Source organism: Carcharodon carcharias, chromosome 13, assembly GCF_017639515.1.
Source record: "Carcharodon carcharias isolate sCarCar2 chromosome 13, sCarCar2.pri, whole genome shotgun sequence".
Taxonomy (NCBI): Eukaryota; Metazoa; Chordata; class Chondrichthyes; order Lamniformes; family Lamnidae; genus Carcharodon; species Carcharodon carcharias.
Genome location: NC_054479.1, coordinates 38,304,236 through 38,326,624, shown reverse-complemented (window position 1 = coordinate 38,326,624; position 22,389 = coordinate 38,304,236). Strand labels below are relative to the sequence as shown.

Below are 22,389 nucleotides of genomic sequence, written 5' to 3'. Positions count from 1 at the left end.
CTCTTATGATTCAAAGATGAGTGTTGTGATTGAGCCAAAGCTGAAGCTATGCAAAGTCTAAAGAGTTGTTTCTTTTAACAAACATGCCCATTAACAAGGAATCTGCTGAGTGCCCTTAAGAGTTAAAATATATGGCATTGTATAAATGAGCATTGAATTTTTTGTAATTTTTACCAGCTTCCATTTAACCCATTTCATACATATGATTTTTTTTTTAACATGAACAGGTGTCAGTTTTCTACCTTTGAGCAATGTCAAGAGTGGGTAAAACGTATAAACAATGTTATACGACCACCAGCAAGGATAGAAGACCTCTTTGCCTTTGCTTACCATGCTTGGTGTATGGATGTATATGCTAGTGAAAAAGAGCAACATGGAAACTTATGTCGACCAGGTATTGTTCATCAGTGTGTTAATTTCTCTATATAATTTAGATGTAAAGTGTATTTCCTCACCATGCTATTTTCCTCAGCAAGGAAGTGGTTTTATAACAAAACATTTGCAAATGTCAAGAACCACATTTATGAATTTGGCTGACAGGAGCTGCTTTTGTTGCAGGATATATTCAATGTAAACAATGGTTTTCTTCCCTCCCCAAGCATTAATCTTCACCAGCTTTGATGTTTATAGCCTGAAAATGCTCACAGTTCTGGATTTCAAAATCATTATTTGAAAGACATGCTGTCATTTCAGAAATACAACTGCTGAGGTTCAAGATTCATTACCGAATCTCTGTGAAATTAGTTAGTCCTAGCTGGGAGTATGGTAGGGGCATTACAGTTGATCTCACTGCCGCTAGTCAAAGGAAGGGAAAAATGAACTAAAATCCCTGCTTTTGATCGCTGTTCAGTGATCCTTGCTGCAAAGTAATTGTGCATGGGCATTGAGTGAGCTCAGGATGTCCTATAGTCAAATAAGCCAGTACAGAAAGAAGGATAGTTGTTTGAGTGAGGTATCAAAAGGTGACTAACATGGTTGCAACCATAATCCCAATATCAGCCAGCTAAAAGTTATAGGACAGAATTTCCCCCCCCCCCATCGGGGGAGGGAAGTTCAGGAGCGGGTGCGTGCAAATGTGCCTCTGATCGGCTGCCATTTTACATGGGCGGGCTAATTAAGCCCCACCCAGCATTGACGCCCGCCAGGAAGCGCTATGCGCTTCCTGTGCGGGCGGGGGGGGAATTCCCTAAGCCGAGAGTGCTATTTCGCGCATGCTCACAAAAGAGCTGAGTTGGGACATGACCATGACTTTGTTAAACTTTTATTACATTTTTAAAAACCTACATGAAACCTCATCCTGCCCGTGGATAAGATTTCATGCTTTCTCTGAAGCCTGCCAGGGCTCCCAGCCTGCCCGTCAACCTTAAGGTTAGACGGGCAGGTCCTTTAACTGCTGCAATTACTTTTTAAATGGCCTCAATTGACCGTTGACAGGCCAGCGGGCGCACAGCTGATTCGGCTGAGCCCCCTCCAACCTGAAAATTGAAATTACGAGGGATGATGTCAGGAGTTCTGCCCAACGTCATCCCGCGTCATTTTACCCTGTCGGCGAGTGGGCCCCGCCCCCGCTCGCCAACCAGGAAATCCTGCCCATGGAGATTTTTCTTTTCAATGTCGTGGTCATAGCTAGCAGATATCTCAACTATAATATTTTTTCATTCATGGTGAACGTTCAATAGATCATAATTTATGCTAGAGATTCGCAATTCAAATGTTTTGAATAATTGAAGAAGTTAGTGATAGTTTTTGAAGGCAGAGAAGGAGAAGCCACTTAAGTTGTCTATTTCTGTAATCTCACCTTTATTTGTTTTCAGGAGAGCATGTTGTTTCAAGATTTAAGAATGAAGTTGAACGAATGTGCTATGATATGCAAAATGCATGGAGGATTACCAACATCAATGATAAATACAAGTAAGAAATTGATTACCACCATTGCTTCGATAAATGCTTATTACTTGATGCTTTAATTTTCTAACCTGTGTTGACCGATTGGGCACAAATATTTGATTCTGTTACTGCAAGCCATTGAAAGTATGAGTAGGTTTATCATTGTTATTTCACATTTAGAAAATCGCTCGGATGAAAGTTAGGTTGATATTGTCTTTTTGTGTTGTATCATAAATTATATGCATGTATCCAAAATTGTTATCATCTGACTTAAGTTAATGTTGATTCTTTTGTAAACTAAGTTAATCAATTCCCTGAACAGAACACAAAACTCAACCTGTGCTATTAAATACTAAAATACTTAAGGTTAGCAAAAGAACATGATCAAATAGCAAAACTTTCTATGTATTATCTTGAACATGGTTAAAATGTTTGAAATAAAAACATTTTTATAGTTGTGTATCTGAGTGTAACAGGCAAATATAGCGTGCTCTGCTCTGTTACAACACATGTTGGTACCATTAAATATCTCTAATTTTTAGTTATAATAACACAGAAGGAGACTATTTAGCCCATTGAGTCCATGTCCATGTAGAGCAATCTTAAAAAGTCCCATCAGCCACTCAATCCTCGTAGCTCTACAAGTTTATTTCCCTCGAGTGCCCGTTCAATTTCATTTGCAAATCATTTATCACCTCTGCTTCCGCCATCCCACTGGCAGAGAGTTCCAGGAAGTAATAAACAGTGCTTTGATTATATTTTGAGGTGCTATGTAAGTGAAAGATGTTTCTTTTCATGTATTGTCTTTTGTATTCTTTGACTGTCAGCATTACTAAATGAAATAAATATTAGGCTAAATATTGTTTATCTCAAATTGCAGGTTGTGTGCTAGTTACCCACAGCAGTTACTTGTACCAGCTTGGTTAACTGACAAAGAGCTTGAGAGCGTTGGAAACTTTAGATCGTGGAAGAGGATTCCAAGTGTTGTCTACAGGTGAAGAACTGATTCATAAAGATGAGTCAAAATGAGCTTAGTACTAAGTGTGCATTTGAACATGTCCTTCAGCTCATTCTTTTGAGGAGAAATATCTATGATAAAATATTGCAAGTCGTTTTTATGCGAAGAATCCATTGAACTGTCGTCCTTCCCATTAATAGCAACCTGTCATCCCAGTAATTGAAATTATTCTGTCACTTTTTTAATGTAAATTCTTCTCACCCGACATAGCATGCCTTTGAAAATGAACATACTCTGAACTGTCCAAGCGTGGTATCCACTTGTGTAAGTGCTTGTTGCTAAGCAGTTACAGAAAGTTGTCTAACCGGAAAATGATTTCCCCAAGAGGCCTTTTGGGCATTGCAATTCATGAGCTATCTGCAGGCATTTGTAAACCGTCTTTACACAGTCATTTATGACTTCACTAAGTTCAAAACCAGTTTAGTGACTATTCACTTTTCTGGTGAGTTGCTTTTCAGTTTGCTAGCTGACCATCTGACTTGATGGCTAATTTCATCGGAGTGGTTTTGGGCTCAGTACACAATAATGTTGACTTATATCACTGTATGTGTGCTTACAGCATCTTCTGCAGCAATATTTGACAAGAAATTAAATCTCTGTTTCAGAAATTGCCTGCCCAATTTTTAGAAGTATTCTCAGATTTCTCTGTTCCTGTTTTCTTTACTGCAGCCATCTTGGCTGCCTCAAGTTCAACTCCCTCTTCAGACTGTCACCTACCAACATGGCTGCTGCTTTTTTCCCAACAAAGTTAGCTAAATTTGTTAAAAGGTGGTGTGCTCTCAACTTACGTTAGTTTCACACATGCAATCAATACATAATCTACTGAAAATGGAAAATGAAAAGATAGGATGGATGCATAGAAAAGCAAAGTAAGTTGCAAGCTTTGCACGCCCTTTAACTGTATGCTGCTTCTTGGTATATTTGTGCTCATATGCATATGTTGAATGGTTTTCTTAACCGTTTTATTGTCACATTATTCTTGGTGTATTCTTCCCTTGAAGAGAGAGGTTGCAAAAATTTGCAGAAAAAGTTAGTGCAGTTAAAGCTGAAGATGAATGTTGTAAGCACATTTATTTTTGTTATTTTGTCTAGCTTTTGTCTTGACAATACATACTGTTCCTCTTTTGGAAAAGCAGGCATGTGTCCTGCTTCAGGCAACGAACCAGTTGCTGATGGTTTTATAAGAATGAGCTGGGCTGAAATGCTCTTTAATTAACTTAAGGTTTCCTTTATTCTGCATTTGAGCAATTGTTTACGATTCAACTTCTGCTGGCACAACATAGATCTGGAAACTTCTTTCCACCACTGTTTCACAGTATGCTTGATTACTATCTTGCAGAGCTAATAAAAGCAAAATACAGTGGATGCTAGAAATTTGAAATGAAAACAGAAAATGCCAGAAAAACTCAACAGGTGTGACAGCATCTGCAGAGAGAGAAACCAAGTTAACATCTTGAGTCCACATAACTCTTCAGAGTGGGCTGAGCTGTCTTGTCCAGTGTTTTAGCTTTTTCTTTAAGACTGTCGTCAGCTTACAAAAAGTTAAGATACATCACAGCTATTGAAGTTCAAAGAAATGTCAAACTTAAAAGTAACAGCACCTTTTCTAAAGGTTTTAGCAGTTTTTAAAGCAATTATCATTTTTGTGACCATGCTTACGCAAAAAGAACATCAGTTTATATACCACATGTCTTCTGGATGTTACAAGCGCTTCACACTTCATGAATTATTTTTGATGTGTAGTGACAATTTATGTAGGCAAACATGGCAAAACATCAGTAAGATCCCACAGTAATAAATCTCATCCGTTGTCAAGGTTATTCTTTCTATCATTTTATCTTCCCTACAACCCCCAGTTTTGTACCAATGGCACTCTTGAGCCTACTGCACAAAGATATGAGGACAGATCTGTGATGATGCGCTCTTACACTTCAGCACCTGAACTTTGAGGTCTCTTACAACAGAGCCACCAAGATTTGAAACTCAGGAAATCCTAGACTATAGGCACAAATTTCGCCTGGATCTTTACACATCTTGTAACATTCTTGGCTACTTTAAGCAGGCACCTTGTCATTGGTTCTATCCCACTGCTGTTCTGAAACTGGCTTCTGTGTAGTGCACAAAATACCTGTTTGTTCTTGTTTACTCCCCCCACAAATAAATAGGTAAATAAATTTTTAAAAAGACAGACCCGAGTTCCATTGTTTCCCCACTGTGTTATGGCTGTGATCTAGAACCTTGTGTGGCGATTTATGCTACCCAATCTTTATTCTTTAATGGTGAAACTCCCACTTCCAGTTACCTAATTTAAAATTAATCACAATTGAATCATTACCACTAATAAAAATTTATATGCTTTAAAAATATGTGAACAAGTATACTTTTGCTATTTCAGGCACCAGGGCAACGGAGCAGTGATTGCACGTAGTGGTCAACCGGAAGTCAGCTGGTGGGGTTGGAGAAATGCAGATGATGAACACCTAATACAGTCTGTTGCAAAAGCTTGTGCCATGGATAGCAGTCCCACCAAACATGTTAATGGCAACTGTATACGAGATTTTTCTAATGGTAGTGACCTATCTGATGGAGAATTTGGTAAGAGTTATAATGCTTTATTTTTGCATATCACTGAGCAGCTAGAATAAATTTTGTTTTTGATCAATGTCATATTGTTCTAGTGGCACTTTTGCTGATGTGATTAGTTTGTTCATAAGGCTGGTTCTCAGCATTGATATGAATTAATTGTCTTTTAATTTTAGATTCTTCAATGACTAATACAGCTGGAGTAGAAAATTTATGCAGTCCACCACATAAACTTCTAATATTGGATGCTAGGTCATATGCAGCAGCTGTGGCTAACAGGGCAAAGGGTGGTGGGTGTGAATGCCCTGGTGAGTATCAGCATAAAAATATAAATAGTGCTGGAAAGAGCATTTAAAACTGGTGCAGCTTGTATTTCAGGATTTATAGAAATGGCAAACGAGCCTTTAGGAGGCTAATAGTGGCAGATTTTTGGATCAAGTGGTTGTCTATTGATTAATACCTGAATGTAATGAATGTTCTCCCTTATCTCCCGACTGTGACTACTTTGTATCAATATTTCACAGGAATTATTTCTGCAGGTATTTATTAATGTTAAATATGTATACTTGGAAAGTTGGGAGACATAATAAGTTAAAGCGGACACCTTTCACAATTGCAACCTTGAGTTGTACTTAGATTTGCATCTAAGCAGATCATCTTCTGTGTTGGCTGCAAAGGGTTTATCTGGCCTTTGGGCAGTCTTGAGTTGGACCCTTGTGAGTAAGAACATAAATATGAGAAAATGCAGCACTAAATTTGTGATCTCAATTCAGGAGATCAATCTAGTCCTAGTCATCTAGACACAAGGGTGACATTTAAACAATCAACACAAGTGCAAAAAGAATCAAACTGATATCTAGCCTGGAGAAGCCTGAACCAGGAGGAAACACGAGAGAAATTTTGGTTTTTCACTTCAAAAGAAGTTGTATGGAAGAGGTGATCCTCTAAAAGTATATGAGATTGGAAATCATATGCACAGGTAATAATCCCCATAGAGACCAATAAAATTCAAAAAGAAATTCGACCTTCCAGTGAATGATTGCGGATCACACAATAAGATATCAAGTCGTAAGACTTTTATTGAAATCACCTGAAAGCAACATTGACTCAACACTATTTCAGCCGTAACTTATACCCTAAACTACAGAAAAAATCCTCCATTTAACTTCTACAATGACTGAAAGCCCCCTACCACGGTTATTTGATTCTGTCCATCCAGGAACCAACCAAAACTATCCTTGGCTCCTTTTGCACTTTCCAGCCAAAAGACTCCTACTCCCCAAACTGACTTTGACCGTGAGAGATGATTTGGAGACCATCCCTCTAGCCAAAGCTTCCAGCTTCATTCCTCTTGCTCTTGCTCCCCCCAACACTCGCTTCACCCCCTCCGTGTTTGTGTGCGTTCTTCCTCCTCCCCCCGCCCCATGTTTGTGTGCGTTCTTCCTCCTCCCCCCGCCCCATGTTTGTGTGCGTTCTTCCTCCTCCCCCCGCCCCATGTTTGTGTGCGTTCTTCCTCCTCCCCCTGCCCCATGTTTGTGTGCGTTCTTCCTCCTCCCCCCGCCCCATGTTTGTGTGCGTTCTTCCTCCTCCCCCCGCCCCATGTTTGTGTGCGTTCTTCCTCCTCCCCCCGCCCCATGTTTGTGTGCGTTCTTTCTCCTCCCCCCGCCCCATGTTTGTGTGCGTTCTTCCTCCGCCCCCCCGCCCCATGTTTGTGTGCGTTCTTCCTCCGCCCCCCGCCCCATGTTTGTGTGCGTTCTTCCTCCTCCCCCCACCCCATGTTTGTGTGCGTTCATCCTCCTCCCCCGCCCCATGTTTGTGTGCGTTCTTCCTCCTCCCCCCGCCCCATGTTTGTGTGCGTTCTTCCTCCTCCCCCCCGCCCCATGTTCGTGTGCGTTCTTCCTCCTCCCCCCGCCCCATGTTCGCGCGCGTTCTTCCTCCTCCCCCCGCCCCATGTTCGCGCGCGTTCTTCCTCCTCCCCCCGCCCCATGTTCGTGCGCGTTCTTCCTCCTCCCCCCGCCCCATGTTCGTGCGCGTTCTTCCTCCTCCCCCCGCCCCATGTTCGCGCGCGTTCTTCCTCCTCCCCCCGCCCCATGTTCGCGCGCGTTCTTCTTCCTCCTCCCCCCGCCCCATGTTCGCGCGCGTTCTTCTTCCTCCTCCCCCCGCCCCATGTTCGCGCGTGTTCTTCTTCCTCCTCCCCCCGCCCCATGTTCGCGCGCGTTCTTCTTCCTCCTCCCCCCGCCCCATGTTCGCGCGCGTTCTTCTTCCTCCTCCCCCCGCCCCATGTTCGCGCGCGTTCTTCTTCCTCCTCCCCCCGCCCCATGTTCGCGCGCGTTCTTCTTCCTCCCCCCCCCCCCCCCCCCCCGTCCAAATTTACAGTAAAAAGGAAGAATAACGGTGACAGATGACCTACTCTAAATTGAGCCAGAGAAAACACTTGGTGGCTTGGTTGTTGAAGTTTAAAGGGGCCCAGGTTGTTTTACCGGGAAGATGTTGTAAGTTATTCATACCTGCAAACAATCAAACTTGGTTTCTTCACTCCAAGTGTGAGATCCTACCTACATTTTGCACAATGAACAATCAAGTCCACTCGCTAATCAGTCAGCGCTCTTCTTATACAGTATAAATTGTTGTTTGCTCCTTTATTCGTAGTCATGCAATGTCCTGATCAGTGCAAGACGAAAATCTTTACCATGTCCCTTTTATCAGCACTGCTGAACAATAGGAACTTGCGTGCTCGGTCGCTCGCTCGCGCTCTCTCCCTCTCATCCCACCCCACCTTGTTTGCATGCCACGTCCCCTCCCCCAGTGCTCTTCGCTTTGTTGGAGAAAATTGTGGACAGGCAGCAGCAGAAATTGAAATCCCTGGTCTATGTTTGCAAAATGCCTAAAATCAGGTTGGAAAGGATGAGGTAATTCTTCAGCATAAGGATAAGGGCTTTCTTCAGTCCATTTATGGAAGAGTGGTTTTATCAATTTTTATATGTAACTATTATCATTTTTCAAATGCTATTTCTCTTTCAGAATATTACCCCAACTGCGAAGTAGTATTCATGGGTATGGCAAACATTCATTCCATTCGGAAGAGTTTTCAGTCTTTGAGATTTCTTTGTACACAGATGCCGGATCCTGCCAAGTAAGTTTTAAAATTTTTCTTCTTTGCTCAAAAGTTGGGAAAAAATTAGCAGTTTTATTTTTGTTTATACTTTTCACTTATATGGAAAGTGAACACAAGTTTTGTTTTGGACAGACAAAATAACTACTGGTTTTGACTTTACATCATTTTTATTTTTTGTCAAATTGTAGTTAAAACATCAGCATTTTAAAAAGTAAAAAAACTGCAAAGCTGTGTGGAAAATTAAAATCTTACGTCTAATAGCGACATTCAATGTCTTATTTGTTTGATGCAAAAGGACACACATTCATCTAAAGTATTTTCCTGATTGATTTGATTTTTGATCAGCAGTTGGTTATCAGCTTTAGAAGGTACCAAATGGCTTCAGCATCTATCCATGCTTTTAAAAGCAGCGCTACTTGTAATTAATGCAGTCGATCGTGACCAGCGGCCTGTTTTAGTACACTGTTCTGATGGCTGGGACCGAACACCACAAATAGTGGCTCTATCAAAATTACTGCTGGATCCTTACTACAGAACCATAGAGGTGTGTGTCTGTTAAGTTTTATGGGGACTTAATAAGCTAATGGGTTAGCACATTACATTAGTACATTAGTTTGTTAAACACTGCCAAACAGGAAAGTTAAAGTTTGAAAATAATAGAGATGATATTGCAAAGCTTGTACATTTCTAAAAGCTCTGTTTAATTGAACTTATAAAATGTTTTAAAAAAATGCTTCACTTGCGTAATAAGAATAAAAATCTTCAGTAGGGATAAATTTGGAAATTATTTGATGAATTGAAATGTGTAGTTTGCATTTAATCAACAGTGATGATAGGATACACTCAAGTCTCAAATGTTAATGTTTTGCTCTGAAAATATTGAGCTTAAAAGGTGCAAATAAAAATCATTGGAACACATGCTTTCTTTGTTTTCAGAGTGTTAAGACCTAATTAAAAATGTTAAGTAGTCATGATGTAAGTTCTTAGATATGTGCATCATGGAATCTGTTTGGCATTTTTTTTTAAGAAAACAAATTACCACTGATAGTGTAATTGGAAATTATACATTGCATGGAATAGACCCTTTTATAAGAATTTGTTAATAGTTTACACATGCAAAAATATGTTAAAAATATTTAGCATACCATTATTATTCGAGTGATAAACTCATATCACCACATCAGCCAGATGTTAATTTGTTTTGAGGAAGCCATATTATAACACATGCAGTCAAAAACAACAAAAACTGATTTATCCATAGTATTAGTTCATGTTCCAAAATCAGAGCAATGATAAATTTTTGAATGTTAGTAACCATCCAATTATACTGCTATTTTTGAAATTCACTTGCTGTGTGAGTTTTAATGCTAACGGCTACATATTTTACAGGGTTTTCAGGTGCTGGTGGAAATGGAATGGCTGGATTTTGGTCATAAATTTGCTGATCGCTGTGGCCATGGTGAAAACTCGGATGATCTTAATGAACGCTGTCCTGTGTTTCTTCAATGGCTGGATTGTGTCCATCAATTACAAAGACAGTTCCCTTGTTCGTTTGAGTTTAATGAAGCATTCCTTGTAAGTAGAGTTTTTTTTTAGTACTACTTTCCCTTTTGTTATGACCCCCAGCTGAGGCTACCACTGGACAAGCCTGATCCCAGGGTGGAACCCAGCTTGATAGATCCTAACTTTTATTTTTGTTTAGATACGTGGAGAGAGGCTACTGAACAGTGTCACCGGAGTCAGCTAATGAACTTTAAACAAAGCGTAAAACATCTATTAACCAAGAAAAGATGAACTATATTACAATGCTCCTTCACCCAGAACCAAACCTTTTACAGATATATACAGATTTGTAAGGATAACACACGTTACTAAGCTATCTTATACTATAATGTTCACAGTAAGTACACAGTCCATGTAAACCAATAGCCGCACTTTGGTCAGACACACCACACTCTGAAACCAAGTTACAAATGCCACCTCAACCAGATGCTATGGATTTCTCCTCAACTCCCCCCAGACGCATGTCACACTGTGAGCCAACCGGTCTCACTGCATTCTGTCTTTCACAAGGGTTTCGAATTTCCACTTTCTAAAAGCTCGCCTTGGAATCTTCTCCCAAACCAAAGCTATCTCTCAGACGCCTGCCAGAAAGGTTCACCTCCAGGGCTTTGAACTCTCCTTGCGTGTTCCTCTCCCTGGGTTACCACATGTATTGAAGCTGTCTTCCATGCACTCTCTCCCACTGACTCAGCTGTCAACAGCACACTGCTGCTTCACATGCCCATAGCAAAGAGTTACAGACCTTAATTGTCTCTTTGGACCTTCTGGCCTCTTGCAAGCTGCTCTCACCTTAAATATGCTCTCTGCAGCTTTTGTCTCTTTAAATCTGAAGCTTGGAGCCTTTCTCTCTGCCCCTCACTCTTAACTTCACATAACAGGACCTTTTTCCAGGTACCTGTCCTTCTTTTGACTAGAAGGTCTGCTTGGGATTTTCCCCATGTTTGTCTGACTCCTTTGGCCTTGGGACCTTTTTGGTTCTTTTGGGAAATCTGCTCTCACTCTGCAGTTCCTTCTCCCAGTGTCCAGCCTTTCTTGAGTCCAAGCTTCAAACTGAATTCAAAACTGCTGTTTCTTTAGTTTTTCTGTGGGAGGGACCTGCCTCTCTGGACCCCTGTTGCTAGGCGACATCTCAGTAGTGTTAGCCCAGTTTCTCTACTCTTGTTTGTTTAACTTAGCTGCCACAGTCATAAAACTCCCATTAGAAAGGCAGGCGCCTTTTAAAGTAAAACTAAAACTCAATTTGACTTTTCTTAAAACACACACATACAGAATTACAAATCAAACTTAAACTTTAAAGCTAAAACTCATTCCTAACAGCCACAAATACAAATATAACTTAAACTAATCAAAAGTGTTAGGAAATAGAGATAGATTAGTTTACCAAAATTGAATATAAATGGCTTTAATAATTTATTCCTATCTGTTTATTCTAGGCTAAATTGGTGCAGCATACATATTCTTGCCTTTTTGGAACATTCCTGTGCAACAGCGCAAAGGAGCGTGAAGAGAAACATACTCAGGAAAGAACCTGCTCTGTTTGGTCCCTATTGAGGCCTGCTAACAAAGCCTTTAAAAATCTCCTGTACACCTCACAATCTGAAACTGTACGTTTGCTTACGTCCATTTCTGTAAGATGATTGTGGTACATAGTGATCATTTGATTCCTTGTGCTTTTATAATTAATTTAAGGTTTTAATTCAATATAAAATTATCTTTTACTACATCAGAAAGATTATTTAGCTTTTTACTCAGTAAAAGACAGTGGCATATAGCTGCATAGAAGGCCAGTCAAATGGTCAGGATTGTATGCCTTTGCTTTGTTATTACATAAACATCTAAATTAGCAACTAGTCAGTCATGAATACTGAAATTGATGCTGTATGCTTTAGAATGTTTTCAGGAATTTTTCGTTAGTCATTATTATTTTTCAAGCACCTTGTGGTCCTCAAAGTAAAGTTTCAGTGGAGTGGAGGCTTCTAATTAATTTTGTTCATCAAATTTATATTATGGGACCATTTACAAATAATGGGAATAGAAATTAAGTAGAGAAAGAAATCCAGTTGTAAGGACACAAGCAGCAGAAAGTTGAATTTCTGGTGAGAAGAAATTAAAAGATTAAGTCAAATTTTAGTACTGTTCAGCTTTTAATGAAATAAGTATAGGATAAATCTGATTATGCAAGATATAAAATGTTATCTTCAAGTTAGAGTTATATAATTTGTAAAATATTTGAACGCCTGTGAGATGAGATTTCTAGACATCCTAGCACATTATATACAATCTTTTAGACCATTAACTTTGGCATTGTTCAATACTTGGAAATAACATGTGAAAACCAGAATCATTACTTGTACTCCAGTAACAATGACAGTTAACCAAAGATTATAATAATTTCAAGGCGATGACATTTCATGTTGTCAACCTGAAATGTTAACTCTGTTTCTCTCCCCACAGATGCTGCCTGATCTACAGAATATTTCTAATATTTTCTGTTTTTATTTCAGATTCCCTGCATTCTGCAGTATTTTGTTTTTGTTACAATTTTCATTCCTGAGATCAATGTTGATCATATTTTGTTAAGATCATGATTGTGTACTTTTTGATTATTATTGTTCTTAGTTTTTGTACAAGCTTTAAATTTGATTTTTAATGAATATAAACATTTTAAAAGAAAATATATTCAAAAGTCAACATTTGTGTGTTGCATATCCTAACGAAAACACTTCAACATCTAAACCAGGTACTGCATCCAGTGTGCCATGTAAGGAATTTGATGCTTTGGAGTGCAGTGTACATCCCCAATTCATCTCCCTCAACTCCTGCTGATGACCATTGTGCACCCTATCCAGTTCCAAGGTCCATCCCTGAAGAGCAACCATTGGGAAGGTAAATTTCAAGCTGAGAATCTGCTCTTGCGAAGTAAGATCATTACAACTTTGGTTATGAACAAGCAGGGATTTTTCATAATGTGAGATGAAGCAATCCTTTGGGAAAATATTTAATCATGAATCTACTGACCCATGTATATGAGCCTTCTATATGGCCTTACATTTATTTCGCACCGCAATTAAATTGGCAAGAACATAACATAGGCATCAGGAGCAGGATCATGGCTGATCTTGGACTTCAATTCCATTTTCTCCCTTGATTCCCTGAGAAATCAAAAATCTGCCTATCACAGCCTTAAACCTCTGGGGTAGAGAATTCCAAAGACTCACAACCCTTTGAGTGAAGAAATTTCTCCTCGTCTCAGTTCAAAATGACCGTGCCTTGTTCTGAAACCGCACCCCTTTTCTAGATCCTCCAGCCAGGGGAAACAACATCTCAATATCTACCCTTTCAAGCCCCTTCATAAGTTTGAATGTTTTAATGAGATCACTTCTCATTCTTCTAAACTCCAGAGTAAGGGAAATCTCTGAAGTAAATTTCAGTCCTTTGCTGACTGCCGTCATCTTCACGATGATTTCTTGTGCACAGAAACTCTTAATTGTATGGCAGTCCAACTTTTTTTTTCAAAAGCTGACTTGATGTTTTAAATTTGGAAATACAAATATTAAAGTATATTTTGATATTTGGTGGTGTGTACTTCAACATTTTAATTGATCCTAAAATATAGGAACCGGATTAAGCAAATTGAAATAGGGAGTGACAAGGTATTGGAGGTGATGGCAGGCTTAAAAGTGGACAAATCTCCAGGTCCAGATTATTTGTTTCCCAGACTGCTGAGGGAGGCAAGGGAGGAGATCGCAGGGGCTCTGACCCAAATTTTTAATTCCTCTCTGGCCACAAGGGAGGTGCCAGAGGACGGGAGAACAACTAACGTGGTTCGGCTATTTAAGAAGGGTTGTAGAGATAAGCCAGGGAACTACAGGCCAGTGAGTCTCATGTCAGCAGTAGGGAAACTATTGGAGAAAATTCTAAAGGAGAGAATCTATCTCCACTTGGAGAGGCAAGGTTTGATCATGGATAATCAACATGGCTTTGTCAGAGGGAGGTCATGCCTAACAAATTTGATTGAATTTTTTGAGGGGGTGACCAGGTGTGTAGATGAGGGTAGGGCAGTTGATGTATGGATTTCAGCAAAGCCTTTGACAAGGTCCCACATGGGAGACTTATAAAGAAGGCAAATGCTCATGGGATGCAGGGTAATTTGATAAGGTGGATTCAAAATTGGCTTAGTTGTAGGAGACGGAGGGTGATGACAGAAGTACGCTTTAGTGACTGGAAGCCCGTGTCCAGTGGCGTACCACAGGGATCTGTGCTGGGTCCCCTATTATTTGTCATTTATAAAAACGACATAAATGATTATGTGGGGGGGTAGGATTAGTAAGTTTGCGGATGACACAAAGATTGGCAGGGTGGTTAACAGTGAGGTTGAGTGTCTTGGGCTACAGGAAGATATAGACGGGATGGTCAAATGGGCAGATAAGTGGCAGATGGAATTCAACCGTGAAAATTGTGAGGTGTACACTTTGGAAGGAGTAATTTGACAATGAAGTATTCAATGAATGGCATGACACTAGGAAGTTCTGAGGAACAAAGGGACCTTGGTGAGTGTGTCCATAGATCTCAAGGCAGAGGGACATGTTAGTGGGGTGGTGAAAAAGGCATATGGGACACTTGCCTTAATCAATTGAGGCATAGATTACAAAAGTAGGGAGGTCATGTTGGAGTTGTATAAAACCTTGGTGAGGCTACAGCTAGAGCACTGTGTGCAGTTCTGGTCGCCACATTATAGGAAGGATGTGATTGTACTGGAGGGGGCGCAGAGAAGATTCACCAGGATGTTGCCTGGGATGAAACATTTATGAAGAGAGGTTGGATCGACTTGGGTTGTTTTCATTGGAGCAGAGAAGACTGAGGGGTGACCTGATCGAGGTGTACAAGATTGAGGGGCATGGACAGGGAGCAGCTGTTCCCCTTTGTTGAAGGGTCAGTCACAAGGGGACATAAATTCAAGGTGAGGGACAGGAGGTTTAGGGGGGATGTGAGGAAAAACATTTTTACCCAGAGGGTGGTGACAGTCTGGAATGCGCTGCCTGGGAGGGTGGTGGAGGTGGGTTGCCTCTCATTCTTTAAAAAGTACTTGGGTGAGCACTTGGCATGTCACAACATTCAAGGCTATGGGCCAAGAGCTGGTAAATGGGATTAGGTAAGTAGATCAGGTGTTTCTCATGTCGGTGCAGACTCGATGGGCCGAAGGACCTCTTCTGCACTGAGTTTCTGTGAAGTCATGCAGCCCCTCAATCTTGTTCTGCCATTCAATTAGATCAAAGCTAATCTGTATCTTAACTCTATCTATCCCCATTGGTTCCATAACCCTAATTTCTTTGCATGACAGAGAATATTAATTTTAATTTTGAAATTTTCAATAGACCTAGCCTCAGCAGCATTTTAGGGAGAAAGTTCCAGATTTGCACTACCCTTTTTATGAAGAACAGCTTTCTGACATCGCCCCTAAATGTTCTAACTGTAGGATTATCCTTGTTCTGGACTCCCTCCATCAAAGGAAATAATTCCTTTCTATCTACCCTATCAAATCCTTTAATTATCTTATGCATCTCAATTAAATCGCCCCTAAATCTTCTATATTCAAGGGAGTACAAGCCTAATCTAGGTAACCTTTCTTCATAATTTTAACTGTAGCATAATTCTGGTGAATCTGCACTGTACCCTGCTATCACCCCGCAGTTCCCTTTCCCAGTGTCCAGTCTCTCTCGAGTCCTAGCTTGAAACTGAATTCAAAACTGCTGTTTCTTTAGTTTTTCTGTGTGTCTGTGGGAGGGACCTGCCTGTCTGGACCCTTGTTGCTAGGCAACAGCCCCGTTTCTCTACTCTTGTTTGTTTAACTTAGCTGCCATTGTTGTAAAACACCCATTAGAAATGCAGACACCTTTTAAAGTGAAACTAAAACTCAATTTGACCTTTCTTAACACACAGATACAGAAATACAAATCAAACTTAAACTATAAAGATCAGTATATCCTTCCTGAAATATAGTATCTAGAACTGAATGTAGTGTTTCAAATGAGATCTAAATAGAACTCTGTAAAAACTAACATAACTTTCATCCTTTTGTATTTCAGTCCTCTTGAAATAAGAGCTGATATTCTATTAACCTTTTTAATTACTTTTACTACTGGTCCATAAGGTCCTGGTGATTTCTGTATATGGTCATCCAAATTTCTATGCTTCTCTACATTTCCTAGCATATTACCATTCACAAAATACTCTGATCCATCCTTTAGGTTAAAAATACTCATACTTTGCTATATTGAATGCCATCTGCCACAGTTTTGACCTCACTTAATCTATCATGTGTCACTTAGCAACTTCTGCTCTATTGACTATGCCACCTAGCTTGGTGTCACATTATAGAAAAATGATTTTAAATTGGCAAGAAATTGAAATAAATAATTGAAATTTACCAAATAGTTTTCATGATTAGCTTGCGTATCCTCCTTAACTAAACCATTTAATGTTGAAACTGCTACCTTCTGTTAATATTTGTTACAGTTGACTGCTTGCATCTGGATGCTAAATGAGATCAAACACATTGGCTCAGAACATCCATTCTCCAGGGGGTCATACCCAGAAGGTACCCCAGAAGATGGCCTGGGGGATCTCCCCTGTCGGAAGTCCCCACCCAAGGACTGCATGGCAATTGCCCAAGAAGTTCAAACTTTTGATGGGCAATTATGCTGCACTGGGAACCAACCAATTTAGATCGGAGACTTTGGATGGTTCTGACTTGCTTAGCAGAATGGTTACCCAAGAAAAGTTGGAATTAAAGCCACTTCTAACTCCTGGGTGATTATACCAGTGCGTGCCCCCCCACCCCCCTTCCAAGTCCAACTACCCTCACGACTGCCGCCAGCCCATCCTGCCCCCTCGTGCCATAAAAAGGGAGTGTGGCTTCACTTTCCCCGATGCTGCTGCCCTGCACGGAAGGCCTTGAGAACTAGCAATGTTGCATTTTTCTCACTCAGCCCAAGTCGAAAGGTTGGACGAGAAATATGCAGCTCCCAACTAATGAGAGTAAAAAAGAGCAGAATGGCAATCCGACTGTGAGTGCCACTCCTCGGAAGTTCTGGCCCTAAGAATTTATTTTAGGACAAAGCAAAATGTGTTTGGGAAGGAAAATGGTGTCAGAAACTTGCCTTGTGGCATCTGAAAGAAGCCAGCAGGTCTACATTTCCTTTGAAAAAGAGCCTTGCTTGAAATTCAACCCAGATAATGAAGGATTGATTTCCTCCAGTTTAACGTTATCGATTTTAAATTTAATGAATTTGGAAAGATTCTCCAGTGGATCACAGCATTAAACTGTCCAACTCCAGTTTAATGCAGATGCATTTTTTAAAAGAAAGTCAATGTTTCTTTGCACTGGGTGTGCTCTTTGAAGCGTTTATAGCTATAAGGTGTATTGTGAGAATAGTTGTGTTGACCCCTTTTTAGAAAAGTGGTTGGTTTTATCAATTGAACATTAAAAAAAACCTTAACTCGGCATCCTAGATATATCAAATAGCCTGCCTAATTTTGCTGCTAATGGATAGTGTTAGGTTTATAGGGCAGAAACTAGGATGAATAATATATTAAACAGTTAATTAATAAACATATATCTTTGTTACCAAAGGTTACCAAAGACTAGATCATTTGACAACTTGACAACAGTTTGCGATAATCCTGGACCTACAGCAAATAGACGCTCCAGTGATCCAAGCCTAAATGAGAAATGGCAGGAACATCGCAAGTCATTGGAACTTAACAGTGTTGGAATAGGGGGAATGATGGATGGGAATGGAATAGATGATTCCTTCAACAGTGAAGCACTGGAATTGGGAAGGCTGGGAAAGAACTCCTTAGGAGCTGAACTTTCTGTAGCCGCTGGTGTTGGGGAAGGTCAAATGGAGAATATTTTACAAGAAGCCTCTAAAGATGATAGTGGGTTAGAGGAGCAGTCGAAGGATGCAACAGTAACAGAATTAAAACGAATCGTAAATGCTTTAAGTAGTGAAAGTGAGCTTGACAGTGGCCTAAATAATCAGTTGGTGACTTTTGTCACAGACTCTTCAGAAACATTGTCGATTAATGAAATAAAAAATACTGAGCCTATTTCTGGACTTATTACAAGTTCAGAAGAAGAGACCCAAGATGGGTTCTTGGCATCTGTTAATCAGATTCAAATGTTACCTGGTATAGACGTTGGGTTCAGAAAGGTTGCTACTGATAATCCATCAAGTTATACGAAACCATGTACTGCAGCAGAGGATGTTATTGACTCAAATATTGAACCAGAAACACAACCTTGCTTAGCACATTTAACCACTCCAGACAAGCTGGAGGAGAAGATATCTACTTTGGAGAGTTCTACTGAAACTTTAACAGAAGATGGAGCAAAGCAGGAAGTGCCACAAAACTACTCTAGTAATAAACTTACTTTGAATACCATAGCCAATAGTACATTGGTACCTGTTGTAGACTCTGAAAATGGTTTTTCTCCATTTATAACTGAAAACCAGGATATGGTAGTGAAACCAAGATCTGCAACTGATCTACATAGGACTTCAGATAAAAGCGTTCAGAGTACACAGCCTCCTCCTTGTGCCTTGTCGTTAAGTGAATGTAAAGATGGATTTGTTCCTAACGGAGAAGTCAGTAGCGAAACTACAGTAATGGATAAAGCAGCAGACTTTGGAAGTGGTACTCAAAGAAATATCACAGCTAATGGACTCTGTATAAACGGAGAGGAGTTGAGGGGGAAAATGGTGTTAAGTAGACAAGTTTCTGCAGCTAGTTGCAGCTCTTTGCAATTTCCATCCGGCCATTTTAGAAACCCCCAATCCAAGTGGCCACATTACTACTCTGGAAAACAGCAGCCAGTGGCAAGCCCAGATCAACCTGCACGAAGCCATTTGGATGATGATGGGCTGGCCACATACAATGATATTATTCAACAGCGACTTCGTCAGATAGAGGCAGGGCATCAACAAGAGGTAGAAACTTTGAAAAAACAGGTACAAGAACTGTGGAGCAGGCTGGAGTGTCAGCATTTTAGCAATTCATCTCTGCGTTTTAATGGAGATTTTAGTGATGAAGTGGTAAGTATAGGAAATTTCTCTTTTCTTACATCCTGAATGTTGACTGTACAGTTTTCTTGCGAACAACTTACAGTTCATTTGTAATTAAACCGTCAGATACTTTGTTTTCAATTTAATCTAATAGTTTGGGTTCAATGTTGATGGCTTGTTAACAACTATTCTACCTCTCATTTATTCTCAATATGATAATCTTGCGTTTACACTGTACTGTTGGTCAACTTTGGCAATGCCTGGATCATGATGGTCTATTGAGAGTCTTTATGCTTTCATTTGCTCTTGAGTGATCTGTTGGTACAACAAAGGATATCATACTAAACTTTATATTCATTTGGTTTCGTTCTTGTTATATTTGCTTATAGATGTTGTGTCTTCATTAATGGGTTTTCTTCTTGTGTAACCCCGCACGTTCCCTCCAAGATCCCCCAAGGATTATTCTTGGTCCTGACCGTTTCCATCCAGCTTCCCTTGACAACATTGTCCATCGACATGGGGTGGGCTTCTACATGTGTGCAGTTGACACGCAGCTCTATCTTTCAACCCCTTCACTGCCTCTATCTTACCTGACTGTTTGTCAGCATCCAGTCTTTGATGAGCCACAATTTTTTCCAGCTAATCATTAAGACCAGAACTATTAGTTTTAGTTCCTGCCACACGCGCCATACTTTAGTACTGAATCCATCTCTCTTCCTGGCCAATATGTTGCTAAACTAGACTGTTTGCAATCTCAGTGACTGCCTGTTACAACCTCTGTAAAGTTGCACCCCTACACTATGACTCGTACCTCAGCCTATCTACTGCAGAAACCTTCATCCATGCCTTTATCTCTAGACTGAACTATTCCAATGTTCTTCTGGACTGCCTTCCATCCTCCACTGTCTGTAAATTTGGACTCATCCATTACTCTACCTGTATCCTATCTTGCACCATGTCCTGCTCATACTTCAAATCTCCTTTTGCAAATCCACCAAGACTCCTGGTTCCTGAACACCTCAGATTTAAAATTATCATTGGCGGTTTAGATTCCTTCGTGACTTGACCCTTCCCTATCTCTGAAACCTCCTTCAGGCTTACAAACCCCAAACTTTCCATTCCACCAACTGGCCTCTTATTGCCCTCATCTCTTTCACAAACCATCAGTAGCAATCAATGCCTTCTGCCTTAAGCCTTTAACTCTAGTATAAAAACAGGGAATGCTGAAATATTTTTATTGTCTTACTCCTACCTGCTTTCCAGTATCCACAATATTTTGCTTTTATATTACTCCTAATTCTAGAATCCTTGCACCTCTCCACCTTCAGCCCCTCCTTTAAGACATTCCTTAAAACCGATCTGTTTGAACAAGCTTTTGGCTACCCATTCTAGTGTCTACTCCTTTGTCTTTGTATTCATGTCCTGATCACACTTCTGAAGTGTCTTGGAACATTTTTCTATTCCATATTAATGCAAGTTGTGATGCAATATTGACATGAGAATGATGTAACAACTAGTGACAATTCAAATAGAGCAACAGAAAAAGGATCAAACAATGTATATATTATAATTAAAATTGTAGCCTGAAATTTTGTATAACTTGTAATTTAAATAAAAATGTAATCCCTAACATTGCAAACATCACGATTTTGAAACCAAGACTTAAAACAAACAGACTTTCCCAATATGTAACAGCTCCAAACTGTTGGAATTACTACACAGTAAATATTCCAACATGATTAAAACTAGAAATATTTTTGCTTTTTTTTTTAATGCTCAAAACTCAACACTGATTATTCATTGGATGTAAGTATAAATGGCTACAGACTCGACAGTTTTAATAATGTGCATAATCAGGAATTTAGTCCAGTAACTTAGTTTAGAGGTGGTTCTGAGTTTAATTTTCCAAACAATGACAAACTGCCTTAAAATTGACCATCATTTCCACTATTGTACAAAGTATCATGGTGGAGTATGGAGTAATAGAATCTGTCTCCCCAAATAGAATTATTTCATGGTATTAAAATTTCACAGTTAAATAGGCTGAAAGAACAGTGTGTGCTGGTGCTTATTTTCTTGTTCCTACCTGCTCTCATTTTTGTAAACCAATTAGTTCATCCCATTGGAATAGATGAAAAATGCAAATTTACAAAAATAAATCAGGTTACAGCATATGCTGTATTTAAATATCTGTGATTTTCATTGTATTTTGTACTGACATTTTGATTGGAATGAGTGCATTAATTATTGCAATTATTTTGTTGATCATGGGTAATAAAAAGTTAACAAATTTTAACTGTTCACCTAAAATTTTACAAAGTTGTAGTAGTAGTCTGTTCAAATGATTATTTTGTACATCTGAGTATTTAATAGTTTTGTGTATAGTTATTAGAAGATTGTGCTGAATAAAATTAATAACTTATTTACATTTGGTATAAATTTATATTGGTTAAGTTTTCAGAATGGATGGTTATTGTTTAGTCATATAGTTCAATTTTTTAAAAGGTGTGCAGCATATAAATAATTTACTAGAATGCAAGTAGAATTGCATATGTAATATGTAACTACCAGCTTAATAAGTAAGAACTACTGTTGTGCATTTATTGTTGAAGACTGAGGGAACGTACTTCAGTTCCCTTGCTGCTAATGTGTTTCTCATTAAATGATTGAAATGTCTGATGTCTCACTCAAAGACGTCAAAAGATTGAGATTCAGTTCAATGACATGCTGAGGCAAACTTTTGAAATATCTCCAACATGTTTAGGAAACAAATTGGCTTTGAATTAGGCTATCAGCCAATCCAAAGAAAATTGGGTCATCAGTCCTAATTGCAGAATGATGATGGGAGACCTAAAGACTCAAAAGCAGGCAGGTTAATGATTTTGGAAGAGCTGGGTAGATGACGATATGGAAAATGATCATGGGGGACAAAGTGAGGACAAACGTAGGGATAGCAAAGAGAGAAGCAGTTGGGGAAATGTAAATGAGTGAGGAAGATTTTAAAACCTTATTTGTATTTTTACTTTTTAGGACTATAATAAAGTTTGCTTAAGCATCAGTCAAACAAGCTACCATTAACAGCACAAAAAACTGAAAGCCATCCATGCTTTTTTTCTACCTCCAGACTATTCTAATACTCCCCTGGCAGGCCTCCT

The 22,389-nt window shown here is 39.6% G+C and overlaps 1 protein-coding gene across 19 annotated transcripts in view; it reads left to right on the top strand.

The window, feature by feature from the left end:
• The window catches only part of mtmr3 (myotubularin related protein 3), a 106,576-nt gene that overhangs the window by 70,231 nt on the left and 13,956 nt on the right, over positions 1 to 22,389 (top strand). For 15 of the 19 annotated variants that reach the window (XR_005944690.1, XM_041201937.1, XM_041201936.1 and 12 more), the window contains 11 exons: positions 228 to 394; positions 1,815 to 1,911; positions 2,768 to 2,881; positions 5,301 to 5,500; positions 5,665 to 5,796; positions 8,510 to 8,621; positions 8,949 to 9,147; positions 9,993 to 10,178; positions 11,600 to 11,770; positions 12,907 to 13,052; positions 17,800 to 19,264. Coding sequence is in view for 18 of the 19 variants with exons in the window: in XM_041201937.1 (XP_041057871.1) it covers positions 228 to 394; positions 1,815 to 1,911; positions 2,768 to 2,881; positions 5,301 to 5,500; positions 5,665 to 5,796; positions 8,510 to 8,621; positions 8,949 to 9,147; positions 9,993 to 10,178; positions 11,600 to 11,770; positions 12,907 to 13,052; positions 17,800 to 19,264 (2,989 nt within the window). In the remaining variant the exon portion in view is untranslated. The remainder of the gene's footprint in view (positions 1 to 227; positions 395 to 1,814; positions 1,912 to 2,767; positions 2,882 to 5,300; positions 5,501 to 5,664; positions 5,797 to 8,509; positions 8,622 to 8,948; positions 9,148 to 9,992; positions 10,179 to 11,599; positions 11,771 to 12,906; positions 13,053 to 17,799; positions 19,265 to 22,389) is intronic. The other 4 variants (XM_041201942.1, XM_041201938.1, XM_041201933.1 and 1 more) reach the window with 2 other exon arrangements.